This window comes from Castanea sativa, chromosome 1 (assembly GCF_040712315.1).
Source record: "Castanea sativa cultivar Marrone di Chiusa Pesio chromosome 1, ASM4071231v1".
Classification (NCBI taxonomy): domain Eukaryota; kingdom Viridiplantae; phylum Streptophyta; class Magnoliopsida; order Fagales; family Fagaceae; genus Castanea; species Castanea sativa.
This window is the reverse complement of record NC_134013.1, coordinates 21,190,516-21,206,091: the sequence shown is the minus strand read 5'-3', so window position 1 is coordinate 21,206,091 and position 15,576 is coordinate 21,190,516. Positions and strand designations below refer to the sequence as shown.

Here is a 15,576-nt window from a genome sequence, read left to right as displayed (position 1 = left end):
TCGAGATCCACCAATACTAGCAACGAGGAGAAGGTCCCCAGGAACATCGAATGAATTAACTCAAAGATACTACTAGAAATAGAATCACTATTATTAAAAGGTAAAGTCATTGTTTTCCTAGCGGCATGAAGTACAATCAAAATTGTCTTTGGACACGGAACCTAACGGACCCTTAGAAGCTAAGCTGTTGTACCGAGAAGAGGGTGCATGACCAAGACGAGAGTGCCAAAGTGAGAGAGAAGGTAGGGAGGACACCGACGAGCGGCAAGCAACGGCCGAACCTTGGTGGAAGATGAAGATTATCCACTTGGAAACATACGCCCAGACTCTAGGGCCGGTCCCAAGCTTTGCGCCAGATCCTCGGATCTGCACAATACACCCGGAATAGTCAAAAATAAGGCGATAACCTAGTTCGGCTAATTGTCCCACGAGAACACAAATTATAGGATAGGTCGGGAACATGGTAGACCCCGAGGGAACGAGAGAGGTTGGAGGTTGAAACAAAACCAAGACTATTCCCATGCATGGTGGAACCATCGCTATGTGAATATTGAGGGGATGTGGAGCGGGATTAAGTTTGGAGAATAAGGACGAGTGAGGTGTCATGTGATTGCAACGGGCGAGTCAAAAAGCCAAGTTTGAGACTTACGGGTAATGGCGAGAGAGCGGTGGAAAGAGATGCATTACCGGCCATACGAACGAGCTTGAGCTATGATCTCCTGTAGGTCGGTAGGTGAGAGGTTGATAGTGGATCCGAAGGCGGGACTCGAGTGAAATGGGAGGCATTGGCGGAGTAGACTCGGTGTTAGCAAGCTGACGGTAGATTTGTTGCGACGGTAACAAGTCTCGATAGTGTGGCCGGGACGCTTGCAATAGTTGCGAGAACTTTTTATTGGTATGCATGCGATTGCTTTGGAACCAGAAAGAATCACTGAATGCGAGGTTGCTCTATGGAAGGAGTAAGGGCCGAGAACATTAAACTTATCTGGGCTCGAAGAGTTGCAAGGCGAGCTTCTTCTGCGACTAACTCATTCACGACGTGTATCAAGAGAGGGAGGAGGACAACGGTTCAGAAGGCGGCCTCGAATGGGCTCATAGTCCTTGTGGAGTGACATCGAGGAACTCATAGAGACGAAATTCATCTCTAATAGCGGCATATTGTTGGGCATCTTTTGAGCATGCCCAAGTTGGATGGAAAAGGTCAATTTGGTCCCAAATAAAGCGACGGCGATCATAGTAGTCATTGATGGGCTGCCGGTTCTTGCACGAGTTGATGCAATTCAACCACTAGCGATATTTCATGGGATCCGTGAGTGGTAGAGTATCTTTGTGGCCAACATATCCCATGCGATTTCGCATCATTAAAGGCCTTGACAAATTGGAGATGGAGGGAATGGAAGTATTTCGAATCCATGTGAGGATCATGTGATTGTGACTATCCCATTCAATCATGCGATTGAGAAAGCAGCATCTTCTTCACTTGCCCCCTTCACAGGAATAGTGATTGCACCAGTGCAATAATGCCAGAGCATGCGACCCTTAAGGAAACTGCGCATAGCTTGAGACCAAGATAAGTAATTCCTAGTCCCCTCCAATACAGTATTGATGGGACGAGGAAGAAAAATATCATTTTTATCCATTTAGAGACACAATATGCAAAAACAGATTGCAAAAATGAAATCTACGCGAAAAACTGAGTAAGGAGAACCTGTCCCGAAAAAGTCAACTCCAGAAAAGTCAACGGTCAACGGTCCAAGTCAACGGTCAACGGTCAAAGGTGACGTCAGCAGCACGGACCTGGTGCGTGACGGCGCGTGTCGGCGCGTGGCAGCGCGTGGCGGCTCAAATCGGCGCGTGGGCGCGTGACCTTTAGGGCAGAACCTTTGGGCGGCGCGTGAGGGCGCGTGGAAGCTCCGATGACTGTAAGGTTTTCACGAGCAGGCAGATCGGAGCAAGACGATCTTCGTGGTACCTTTGAGAAAAATTTTCGGAGCAATATTCACGGCGGTGCCGAAAAGGCGATGGTCTTTGCGGTGTTCGAACTCCCCAGCCGGCGGGCGCTACGGGTCGGAACTTGAGGACGATGTACGGAAGACTCGAAGGTTCAACGGCGAAGAGCGTGGCGGTTGTTGTGAACGGCGGAAGCAATATGAAGAATGGAGTTACACCAATAAAGACAAGGCTGAAGAAAAGGTCGGAGAGCAGTGATACCATGTTAGAAATACTGAATTGAATAGTATTGTATTTCTCAAGTAAAATAATATACATGAGTGCCTTTATATAGGAGGCATATGAGTGCTGTACAAGTAAATATGAGTGCAGTACAAGTAGTACAGTGTGCAGTACAAGTAAGTGATCTAAATGGGCCAAGCCCACATATGAGTGTACGTTAACAAAGCCAATGCTTCATTGTTGCATTTTGAAACCAACAATTCAGTCTAGTCTTTCTTTAATATTAACCTTACATGACCCACAATGTGTATTTATTATCAACAAATCCCCGGTCTACTAAGCCAATTTCTTGTCATTACCCTCCATACTAAATATGATACTAGCATCGCAAATCCTTTCCCTTGATTTATTTAACAAGAGTTCAGTTTGATAGTAACAACATTTTTTATTGTATTTTATGTCTGCAATTTGAATCGTACATCTTCCTCCCCTACTATCTATCTCAAAAAAAGACAAAATATACTTCATCATCATTTCATTAATTAGTGATTGATACAAATTCACCAAAGAAATTAAATTCTAAGTTATAATGCAAATTTGTTTGAGTATTCAATACATATGATCAGTTAAAAATTCGATTGGACAGAATGTAAATTGCAAATCAATGGAATTAAATTAATAACATATAAACTTCTATATTTGAAAAATATGAATAACATAAATTTGGCCTCAGAGAGTGTGGCATTCCCCTCAGCACTCATTTGTTCAATCAAACAAGAACTCCTCACCCTTCTGATTATTTTCTCCACCGTCCCAACTCTATGCCTCCTAGTTTAGTTTATATTACCTTAGTTTTCTATGATACCATACATAGTGGTTATTTTGACCTAAAAAAAATCATCCTTATAATTTTATTTTTCGGTCAATTGTAAAAGACTTTATAATTTTTTTTTATAGAAAGTTCCAACCTATAACATTCGTTCTTAATAATTGCTTTTTATTATTCGATTAAGACATTAATTAGTTTCAACCTATAGCTTCAAATGGATGTCTAATTGTCTATCACAAGCTTAAATGTTAACTCAAAAAAAAAAAACACACCCTAATGTGATGGAATAAGATAACATCCACCAACCAGAAATTTTAATTAGTTAATCCCTCTCTCTCATCGGTAGTTGGCTAGATAATCATGGAATATACGAATATTTTAAGTGACGAAGAAGATTCTTTTGTATGTAGTGTAGTGTTGTGGAAATATTCTAATGGCCTTATTCCTGTATAATATTCATCCTTCAAACTTAAAAAGGATTATTACTAGAAAATAGAAATATCATCACCCACAAAAGAGGAGGGAGGAGGGGGGGGGGGGGGAGGTGCGGGGGCTAGAGAAAGAGAACATGCTTTGGTTCAGAATTGTGTAATTCATAGGATAAACTTTCCTTGTTAACCTCCTCAATCAATTCCATGGAAAATTGCATGACACTTATCACAAAATCTATAATCAATAAATTTTTCCAAGATGAATAAATTTTGAAACACGTGAAAACTTGTGATTATTTAAAAATTTTAATTATAAGATGTTAACACAATTTTCACTATTTCATTTCAAATCATTGTTATTATTGATGATGTTTATTATCCCATCTTATTATAATGTCATGTCTTATTTAATTCATATAATAATTCCCTATTAAAAGAAGATGGTCTCCAAAATTGCCATTTAGTATGCTTTAAAATAACGTGCTATCCAGATGTGTGCATGATAATAACTTGTCGTTTGTATTCTAAGGTCTGCTTTCATTGCAAGGTTTTCATTTTTTTTTTTATAGGAAGGTTATCATTTTTAAGATAGCCTTATATTGCATTGGTAAGGTATAAAATAAAACCAAATTGGCTGATTTGATTTTTCAGGTATAGTTCTTTAATGCCAAAGGCTTTGTAACTGAACTGGCACATTCCCATGCACAAAGTGTTTATAAGACTGGTTTAAGCTATGGATTAGCAACATATTGTAATTACCTCTAAAACAAAAATGTATAGTCTTTTAATGTTTCACTATCTTTAATAACAAAGCACATTCGTTAGCAATAATTTAATGAAAATTTCTTTTATTACTACTTGATAATTTCACATTAATTGGTTTACGAGTTACCATTAAGATGGATCTAGTACATATGAATCAAAATATAGAAATAATGTTATCAACACGCAAGACAAGTTTGATTGCATCACAGCCAAAGTTTCACATAATTTTTTTTTGGAGAAGTAATATTCAAGTAAAGGAACCTTTAGGTTTATTTTATTTTATTTTATTTTATTTTTAATTCCATGAAACAAGGATAAGCTAAGGATAAGGTAAGAAAGGTGGAGACATGAAAGAAAATGGGTTTGGCTTACTTCCAGTTAAAAAAGTACTGGAGGTAAGTCAAATCCAAAGAAAAATCTAGGTAGTTTTAAATACAATAATTATTATTTTTTTGGGAAACAAATACAATAAAACTTAAAAAATAAATCGATGATAAGCATAATATTTCCCACAATTTTTAATCATAATCTATTGTGATTGACTGATTGGTACTTAATAAAAATAACATTATTAATAGATCCAAATGATTGTGAGATTACACCCTTTCACACACATATTATGTTAATAATTATGAAAGAATTATATTAAAATATAATTTCTATAATAATAATAATAATAATAATAATAATAATAATAGTAATCAAACCTTAGTCCCATACATTTCTCAATCAATTATAGTTTCTCACTAGATTAATCAGATTAAACCACATATATTAGTATTACTACAAAATATATCCCAAATTGTGAAAAATGTTGTTTCCTTAACATTACTCAGAACTCAAAAAAAAAAAAAAAAGGAAAAATTGATAGAATTATACCATTGGCTACGCAAGACAAAAGAGACAAATAGAGAGTAATACTAGAGGGTCTTGTTAAAGAATGCCCTCATGGCATTTGTTAATGATTCATTATAAAAAGTCTATATACAACTTTTATGAAAATTATAAAAAAAATTAATTATTATTTTTTTCATAAAAAATTTCTAAATTTTTTCTCTAAACCAATACCCTTTTGATCATAAAGGAATGGAATGAAATGTTTTTAAGGGAATGAAATTGAATGATCATAAGAGAATGGAGCGGAATAGAATATATTTAAGTAAGGGAAATGAATGGAGAAGAATGGAATGAAATTAAATTAAGTAACCTTGATTGGATGTTTTAAAATAAATGAATGAAATGTAAGTAATCTTGTTTGAGAGTAACATAGAGGAAATTAAATGGATTCATTTAATAACAGTATTACTATTAGACCACTGTTTTAAAATAAATGGTTAAATATATAGAGGTATTTTGGGAGTTTTAGTAAAAAATTTATTAAATCTAATTCCATTTCCTTCTATTTCTCCTAATTTCGGAGGAATGAAAATTTGAGATTTTAAGGGAATAAAGAATAATAATTGTTCCCTTTTACCCTTTCTATTCCCTTCTACTTAAACTTCTAAATAAGGAAATGAACATTTCAATTCTTTTATTAAAACACTTAAAAAAAAATAAAAAAATATTTTAAAATTATTTTCTTCGTTGATTTTTATTACCTCCTCCAAGCACGAGAACTTTAAGAGTATCCAGTTAACTTATTTTTTAAAATTTTTTTTTATTGTAATAAAGACCGGACTTCAAAGAAAATAAATGAGATGATATATATATTTTCCTTGGGATAATTCTCGAAGGAAATAAAATAAAATAAGACGAGAGCCAGAGAGCCGGGGAGGAATTTAACTTTAACCACCAAACTTCAACCTTCTAACAATTCCCTCTCATTCTCTTTCATCAAACCATTTCTTTTGCCTTTTTTTGTTTTTCTTTCCTTCTTCAGAGAATCCTGTCCCCAACAAAAAACAACGCCTTTGTTGTTTCTCAACGGCCGCTCTATTCCCAAATTAGCTACTTTTTCTCTCTCTCTCACACGCACACGCACACGCACACGCAAACTATAACACACACACAGTCTTGAAAAGTTCCCTCCCAAGATCTCTCATTGCTACATGTCGGTGGGCGTTGTTGATATCTCAAACAAGATCTGAGAAGAGTACCATTCCCACCTCAGATCTCTCTTTTTTGTATCTGGGAATTGCCTTTGTTTTTTTTTAATTATTCTCGATGAGTTGGAAATACAGAGCTGGGTTGTGTCTCATAGGAGCTGTTGTTGTTATATGGGTCACCTCTGCCGAAGTCACCCAGGTCAGCTCTTCCAACTTTTTTTGCTTTTTTTTTTTTGGGTTAAGTCACATTCATGGTTATGAATTTATATGCCTTACATCTATGTTTGATGGATCATGAGTTCCTGTTTCTTGTTTGGGTTTTGAATTATTATTGTTATGTATTTTGTATCCATTTCATTGGATGTTTGATGAGGATGAACCATGTTCATGTAGTTATGGAATTTTTAGTTCAATCTAGTTTTGTAATTCGTTAGGACTAAAGGACAACGCAACTCAGCTCAATTAATGCTTAGTCCTCCAAGGAATCTTGTAGCTCAATTTACACCATTTAGTGTTTACAACAGAGACTTTCAGGATTCAAATCATAATAATAATAAAACTAAGGCTTAATCTCAATTGAATTCGGGTTGGCCACATATATTCTTTTCCTCTATTTTGTTCATGGTTAAAGGCATACTCTTTGTTACCTCCCTATTTATCATATCCTTTTTTCGTTCTTTCAACTCAAATTAAATTACTGTTGTGCCTATAGGTTTTGGGTAGATATTGAGTTATTTTTAAAAATATGTAAATGAAATTGAAGTTCCTGTCATGGTCATATTGATCCTCCAGAAAAAATAAAGCCACCAGAAAAACTCAGCCATGGTCGTAGATTTGAAAGTAATATTCTTCTTGCAATCTTATGAAGATTAGGGATGCTTTTGGTAATTGATTCTTTCGTATAGCTTGAAGTGAAGTATTTCTGCATATATATTCATCACAAACATTTATCTTTCTTTTAGCGATTTAAGGGGATCTTATATTAGGTGGGGTTTCTTCTTTCATTGATTGTTTGCATATTTATTCTATGGGTATCATAATTCGTTATAATTTGATTTCTCAAATCCTTGACGCAATGCATTGTTCTTTAACCATTGATGTAATGCTGCACCATACCAACATGTAGCCAGGTTTCAACTGACAGTTATCTTCTTTGCAGGACATATTTGTAGACTATAAGCAGCCTTTTGCAGTAACATATCTTGGAGCTTCTCTTATGGTAGTTTACCTCCCAATAGCATTCCTAAAGGATTGGTTGTGTAATTTCCTAAAACATCGCTCTTCTAAAAGTGGTAAAAATGCAGAAAGCATGGCTGAGTTTTCTGCCGGTCTTAATTCTCCAGTAAAATACAATGGTGGGCAAAAAAGCTATGAATTGGAACTTCCAACGACTTTGACTAGAAAAGACAGTGAAGCAGACCTTTCACCTCATGCAGAAGGAAAGCCATTGGTTGCTAAACAGAAAGATGAAGCTCACATACTCAAACAAGATAGAGAGCTTACAACTAGAGAAATTGCTGCTTATGGATTTTATATTGCCCCAATCTGGTTTATAACCGAGGTAAGTCACTTGGGCCACTTGGCTGTTTTCTTCAAATTTATATTTTCCATTTTGGTTTGTTGAAGAGTTGATCATGAATCTTATCCCTAGATCCATTTTCACTTTAAGATGAATGTTTATTTGGCATCAATCTGTAAGAAATTAAAAGGATTCTTCCTCTACATATATCTTCATCATAACTTCTCTTTTAAAAGTGTGCTTGTACTATGACCACTCAATCCTCCTAAGACACGAAACTAAGGCTTTTCAAATGTTACTAATTTTGGTATATACCTGTAATTTTTTTGGGGCACGTGTGTGTGTGTGTTTTTTTTTTTTGGGGGGGGGGGGGGGGTATTATAAACCATCAAAATTTTTGTTGATACCATGGTGTAAAATGGTTTTAGAAGGATGCAAGTCTATTCTTGTGTCCTGTTACACAACTGTCACGACCATTTTTTCTTATAGTATTAGCACTCAGCATTATATCATTGCTCCCCATTGATTGAATGACACACTCAGTGTTTGTGCATGTGCTCCTCAGTTGGAGAAAAGTTTTTTTTTTTTTTAATAGCTGAACAAGGGTGCATGCCATCTGTGTGATCTATTCTGGTGCTGTGCAGCAGTTATGATGCCTTGTGTTTGTTTTTCCATGCATTAGTCTGTTAGGTGCCACAGATGTTTTTGGATCAACTGGACTTGTGTTTCAAGGGTCCTTGCATCATGTTTGCTGTTTCATAAGGTTCTCAAAGTGAAGAGTGTAGGAATTACTGCAGTGTTGGATAAATACATTGAACATTATTGCTTGGAAATGTAAATAAGTGAGTTTGGATTGTAGTGATGTTGAGGGGTTGCTTAGTCCAAAAAATGTATGTCATGGCATTGTAAATCATACATCCTTGCCTTGTGCAGGGACATGTCTGAAAAGGAGGTGAATGCCTCAAGTTTACCAGCCTACCCACTACTAGACAGTGAGGGGGCAGGTGAAGTAGAACTTGAGTTTTTTCCTCCTAATGTGATATATGTATACATGATTTACATCAGTTATGTTTGCATTCTTTTGTTATCTTCTGACATTTCTTTTAGTTATTCATAGGCTTTTCTCTGCACTTTTGATGCTGGCATAATTAACAAGCATATTCATGGAAATTCTATTATTTCATTTTGTGATGTATTAAGGGTTTAGATTTAGTATGAGGACCCAAAGATATTCCCTATTGATTCTTTTTTCCTTTGGTTTGCAGTACCTATCGAATGCTGCACTGGCACGTACAAGTGTTGCAAGTACAACAGTATTATCCTCTACTTCAGGACTTTTTACTCTTTTCATTGGTGCGTATCTGGGCCAAGATTCTTTAAACATTGCAAAAGTAGTTGCTGTCTTTGTTAGCATGGCTGGTGTGGCTATGACAACCATGGGAAAAACTTGGGCAGCAGATGATTCACAAACGAATGCTTCTGCGTGAGTCCTTACTCCATCTTGATTGGTTCTATCATATCCAATCCTAAATTTCATTATATATAGGACTTAATTTCAATTGAAGATGAAATAGAGGGCTTTATTGATGCTGTTTGATGTGGAAAATACTGCAAGGCTTGTGATGTTGGTATTGTATGTCATCAAAGTATGTGCAGATAGGCAAGGCTCGGTGAAACTGTACATATTTGGGGGTGGGGGTGTAGGGGGTCAAAGTTTCACCAAGATCCAAAATACAGCTTTACCTCTTTTTTTCTATTGAAAGATATGCTGTATGCCCTTTTACTATAATATGACAATAGTTAACTGCCATATTCTAAACCTCCATTTTTTTTTATGCTGAAAACTTTTGGTGGAACTTAGTTGCTGTGCCATGAAGATTTTCACATTCCAGTTTAAGAATTTGAGTGACAAAATCCCAACCTATTGAGTATATAAATGCAGATTATGCCGGCCATCTTTTTAACATATATTCTCCATCAGCTTTCTGTTTGTAATGTGTGTTTTTTGCACTGACATTTGATATTTGTCAGCAGTGGAAAACGTTCTCTTGTTGGGGATCTTTTTGGCCTCCTCTCAGCTTTGTCATATGGTTTATTTACAGGTTTGAGATTTTACCTGTTATTCAGTTCTATTGTTCATTTTAAATTTAATTTGACAAATAATTATGTATTGTTCTTACCATCATTGCTGCAGTGCTTCTTAAAAAGTTTACGGGTGAAGAAGGAGAAAGGGCTGATGTGCAAAAGTTGTTTGGATATATTGGATTATTTACGCTTGTAGCACTATGGTGGCTTGGTAAGAGTCTTGACTGGCAAGTAGTTTATTAATCAGCCATCAAATGCATTTAGAAGGTTCTTTATTTGTTCTCCTTTTTTAAAAATTTATTTATTTATTTTTAAGTAAACAGTCATATTATCAAAATCTTGATTTAAGAATGGCCTTTGTACAAGCACCCAAAAATATTCCAAAGTTTCCTTATGTTCTCCATTATAGTAGTTCACTATTGTTAACAATAGGGCCTGGAGGCTTTCTGGCTTATCATGCTATTGCTCTAGGTCTACGTAGGTTTCGTTGATATTTTCTTGGGGACCCTGCAGATTTTTTATTTATTTATTTAAAAATTTATTTTTAGAAACAATTTGGGATGAAGTGAATTCTAATTATGGACTTTTCCTTTCCTTATTAATGTTTGTTTTTGTTAGCTGCAGTTTTAGGAGTCAAATTGTGGGGGATCTCTATCTTTCGAAATATTAGCAATAATGGTGATTGTTAAAAATGATAACTTGGGTAGTACAGAAGTTTACAAAAGAACTTTGAGAAGAAATATTACTGGATTGTTAGTGGAGTATTCAATGAATGGTTTATGGCCAAACAACTAAACAAGGGATTATTCATATCTCCGCTTTACATTGAGAAGCATTAATGCATTAACTGATGGAGTAGGCAGCTTAGACCACTTGCACTTTTGGAGAGGTCTAATAGTCCTGGGCTTCAAACCCAGCAAGTAGCTTAAAACTTACAGAAATCAAAGGTCTAATCGCATATACTACCACCTCATCTGACTCTAATGACCCCCCTCCTAGTCTTGCATTTTTATTTTTTTTCATCTATAAATTTTCCTCTAGTCCATTTTTCATTTTATTTACCACCTTCTGAAACTGACCATGAAAAACTAGGGGCTGGAAATAAGCTAGGGCTCAGTGCCAGATTTGGTGGACACTAGATCTGAACTTCTAGACACTTTAGCATTGTATTTCAAATACATACTCTTTTCCTTTTTTTCTTCTAATGGCTGACTTAGTGAGTAAAACATGTGCTGGATCTTTTATTTATTATTTTTTGGTCTCTTTCATATAATAAGCAACGCATAGTACTGCTTGTTTAGATGAATATCTTTCCTTCTTTTTTTGTTTCCCTTTCAGTTTGGCCATTGACAGCCTTGGGCATTGAACCAAAATTCACAATTCCTCATTCTGCTAAGATGGATGAAGTTGTTCTTGCCAATGGCTTTGTTGGAAGTGTCCTCTCTGACTACTTTTGGTATGTGAAAAGTAATGTTTATAAATCAGTGATCATGAACTCATATTTTCTCATTCTCTTTATCATTATCTCGTTTCTCTGTAGGGCTCTCTGTGTTGTATGGACAACTCCACTGGTGGCCACTTTGGGCATGTCACTCACCATCCCTCTTGCTATGTTGGCTGACATGATGATCCATGGTCGTCATTATTCAGCAATATACATTCTTGGCTCAACTCAGGTATTATTATTATAAAGATGCATTGGTCTATGGAGATTTTTCTTTGTCCTTGTGTAAATCCTTTTTTTAAGGTGTCTAAGTATACTTTTACATATTAGGTGAATTAGGTGGAAAGTGTAGTTCTTGGGTATATGGCACCGATTACAAGTCACAGTAAGACTAGGGCGTTTTTGAATGTGATCTGGTTGCTTCCCTTTTTATTTAGGAAAAAATAAATAAAAAATCTAGTCTTATACATTAATCTCTCTTTATTTTTTCTTTTATAAATATTATTTTTCTACTTGAAGAAAGAGATATGGTGCAAGAGTAGCCACCAGAAAAATCCTAGTCAGCATTTTAATGCTGCTGAGTGGGATTCCATTTCATTTTGCTTCAATTGGAGAGGCAGTTAGTACTCAGACATGGGGAAGTGGTAGGATTTGAAAAACTTTACAGGCCCTATCCACTATCCAGTGTCCATCATCTTCTGGTTTGCTCTCAAAGTTTCTATTAATGCACATCATAATGGGGAAGGCCTTTGACATCATTTATTGAATTAGATAATGGCTAGATTTCATAAAATGTGTTTGACCTCCTGGTGAAAATGATAGAACCACTTAAGAGTTATTATGTGAGCTGTGATTGGCTATGGACCTAATTCTAATTCTAGAGAAGAGAGAGTTATTATAAAACTACCCAGCTTTGCATCCTTCTCCAACATTATCTATATTTTCTGTTCTAGTTATAATGTGTAGGTGACATTTGGATTTTTGGTGTGCATTGACTGTGTTGTATTTTTCATTGGAGATAAAACTAGTTCATTTCATTTCTAAACTATTTAGGTAATTTCAACAGATACAACTCAATTAATGCAATAAAAAAAGTTCGACCAGAACCAGCTGTTATATTCGGATGCTGTTCAAAATACAATGTATTGATTCAAATTTCTGAGGTTGGCTGTATATCTATTGTTTAAAGCCTGAAATTTCTTGTTCCCTTTGGGGTCATTGCAGGTATTTGCTGGTTTTGTAATAGCTAATCTTTCAGACTGGTTCTCAAAGAAGTTGGGCTTGTAGCATTTCATTTAATTCTTTTAGGTTAATCTAAAATATATTTTCTCGGGCCCAATCTCTCTGCACTGTTGGATGCTGTATTCCTAATTCATTGTGTTGAGAGTTCCTTTGCCATTTGCATCCTTGGCTGGAAAGAGGAAAATGATGAATGTAATTGTACTATAGTTGATTGTGTAAATGAACGTTTGTCTTTTGAGTGTAAAAAAAAAGGGTTCGTCTTTCCACTAAGTTTGAGTGTAAACTGTAAAAACCCATTTGTATTTTTTATTTTTTTTATAGTCAAATGAAAATCCCTTTCATGCATTTTTGTTGATTTTTATTATGAATATTTTCAACCATATTCTCGTTTGAGCAATACTTCAACCATATTCGTATCTAGCCTGAATAGAGGTTACTATTAAATTCACGATTTTAGGAAGATTGGAAGCAGTAAATAACAGCAAATCACAATTGCTGTCTCAGCATGAAAATTTGGCAATAGTATGAGAATGTGAAAGAATGGTAATCATAACAAATTGAAACGTTTGAAATGGATAGTCTTATAGTTCCCACCAATTGAATTGGTATGTGATGCATCATATTACATCACAAAGTACCCGTTCCATTAAAAATACAGTTGCCTGAATGATAATGGCGAGTATAAAAGGGATCAAGGAATATGCAAGGTAATGAGTATATAGTTTGCACCCTATGTCTCGTCTTGACTCGGAAAAAGTATACTATGTTTCTGCTATATATAGTCTCCTTTTCACAGCAAGTGGGTCCTACTTAGCCTCTCTCTTAGAGTGGATGAGACTCACCTACTATGAGAGGGAGGTTACATGTAGCAAATACATAAGTATAATTCCCTCTTAACTTTAGATTTGAGAGGCTTGTTGGTGGGCTTGCATTTGCTTTATGTATGCATCATCTTGTCTTTTTTAGTATCTATACTATAAAAATATTTCTTCTACCAAGCCTTCTCAAATGGAGAAACGGGTTGTTAAGGTGAGATTGTCAGTAATGTTCATGATAATTAATGGTGCTAGATGTAAACAATGATGATGATAAAATTTCAGAGCCAAGATGACTTGACGAAGGACTTTAGGGTGGTTACCATTAAAAAAAATGCCTTAAATAGGCAAATATATGAGTGTTGATATTCGCCTGTGGATTCTTTTTTGACAATAGGCATTATGGGACTGAGCAAAGGACTAGACCATCATGGAATTCAATAGTTTCTATCTTGAAGAAGGTGTGACGGTAAGTGAGAAAGGAAAGCCAAGACAAAAGTGGGTCCCACAGTTTTTTTTTTTTGGTACATATCTTTCTCTAATCATCTCTTCCTTGGAACCATTCTTCATCAATGTCTGCATCTGGATCATGGTTATGGTAATAAGGATCATCAAAGTCAAAAGGACTGGGCATTTTCCAATGGTGTTGATGGGGCCATTGCTGTCGGCAAACATCTGGGTCTGCTGGCACAATGTCTGGAAGGATTCCTTGATTGAGTGATTCTGCCATTGTGAGTGAATAGTGACAGGATATCCAAGATACGTTCGTGTGTCTGTGAATAGTTCTGTCGGCATTTGTTACCCAATGTACTTCTGGAGGGTGGACAATTCCTTCTGCTTGAACATTATTTTTGGAGTTCAGCTTAGCTACTAGACATGCTGAATTGATTTTGTGACCAAATCAGGGGTGATCTGTTTTGTGATACTTGAACCATTGACCATCATGAGCATTATTTTTCAAGATTTCATGCCAAAATTTGTTAAAATATTTATTTTCATGAGGAAAAGTGTATGAGTAGAATCGTGGCTCAAAATGAATGCACAAGTAGTACTCATTGAGTAAGTACCACATGTAAAGGTAATGTGCAACGTTCCAATATGTTATCCAAAATGCAAATGGGGTTTTCCATAGTTGCTCAATATCTGGGAAAATGGCAAGGAAATGGCTTTGGTGTTGTTTAAGGTAATCATGGAGGACTCGAATGATTCTTTTAGATCTGGCTTGGAGGGTCAGAGTTTTTATTTGGTCTTTTATGTCTGGGGGAAGGGTTTCTATCATGTTCATGATATCATCAGAGGATGAAGTAGAAGGGTCAGAGGATGAAGAAGGGCCTGAGGATGAGGATGGATCTGTTATTGGGTATACACATAAGGGTGGAGGAATTATTGTGGTATGGAGGACTGGAGGCTTTCTAGAAAGGTAGTCAATGATAAGGTTATCTATACCTTTGATGTGTTTGACTTGGAAGGACCATTGTGAAAACTAATTTGACCATCTGAGTAACTGGGGATGGGGGAGCATTTTTCTTTTGAACTGGAGCATTTTTGGGAAAGAAGACATATCCATTTCTACAAGAAAATTGTGACCAAGGAGGTGAAACTGGAACTTTTCAATGCCATGTTTAACTGCTAGGATTTCTTTGAAAGTGGAATGATAATGGAGTTCTGAAGGCTTGAATGCACCGCTTTTGTATCCGCAAATGTTTCTTTTTCCATCAATTTCTTCAAAGAGAGCTGCTGCCCAATACTCATTACTTGCATCTGTCTATAGAATTCTTTTTCCTGTTCCTGGAATCTGCAAAGGGGGAAGTTTTTCTGCTAATTTTTTCAATTGTTGAACTGCTTTTGTATGAACTGAATTCCATGCTGGAGGAGATTTTTTCAACAACTTGGACAAACAATCTCTGTGTCTGGAAATTTTTGGAATGAAATCTGACATGTAGTTAACAATTCCAAGAAACTGCTGTATCTGTTTGGTGCTGGTGAGCATATCTGAAAATTCACTGAGAGAGACCGCTATGTGAGGCTGCAGAGTGTACTTTCCATCTGAAATGTTTACTCCCAAGAAATCAATAGAGGATACTCCTATGACCATTTTCTTTTCTGAAAGCATTATTCTTTGGGCTTTTACTAAATTGTAGAATTCAGTAAGCAATTTTTCATGAGAATTTGCATCTTTTGAGAATAGGAGGATATCATCTACATAGATCAATGCATTTGACAATAGTG

The 15,576-nt window shown here is 35.8% G+C and overlaps 1 protein-coding gene across 3 annotated transcripts; it reads left to right on the top strand.

Annotated features, from left to right (window-relative positions):
• The first annotated feature begins 6,029 nt into the window (after window positions 1–6,029).
• On the top strand, window positions 6,030–12,877 carry LOC142622214 (putative vacuolar membrane protein YML018C). Of its 3 annotated transcripts, XM_075795660.1 has the most exons (9): window positions 6,362–6,441; window positions 7,402–7,461; window positions 7,547–7,803; window positions 9,027–9,244; window positions 9,793–9,863; window positions 9,956–10,057; window positions 11,185–11,302; window positions 11,387–11,522; window positions 12,515–12,877. In XM_075795660.1, the coding sequence occupies exons 3-9, from the start codon at window positions 7,552–7,554 to the stop codon at window positions 12,575–12,577; spliced, it is 960 nt and encodes a 319-aa protein (XP_075651775.1). In that variant the 5' UTR covers window positions 6,362–6,441; window positions 7,402–7,461; window positions 7,547–7,551; the 3' UTR covers window positions 12,578–12,877. The 3 variants fall into 3 exon arrangements, with proteins under 3 accessions (XP_075651773.1, XP_075651772.1, XP_075651775.1); XM_075795658.1 differs by having other exon boundaries at window positions 6,030–6,441; window positions 7,402–7,803; window positions 9,796–9,863; XM_075795657.1 differs by having other exon boundaries at window positions 6,241–6,441; window positions 7,402–7,803.
• Window positions 12,878–15,576: the final 2,699 nt, after the last annotated feature.

Bases quoted from the DNA above. Each gene is read 5' to 3' on its own strand.
- LOC142622214 (XM_075795657.1), top strand. From the start codon at position 6,361: ATGAGTTGGAAATACAGAGCTGGGTTGTGTCTCATAGGAGCTGTTGTT. The intron at 7,804-9,026 runs GTAAGTCACTTG...TTTGGTTTGCAG, and splicing joins CAATCTGGTTTATAACCGAG to TACCTATCGAATGCTGCACT. The intron at 11,523-12,514 runs GTATTATTATTA...GGGTCATTGCAG, and splicing joins ACATTCTTGGCTCAACTCAG to GTATTTGCTGGTTTTGTAAT.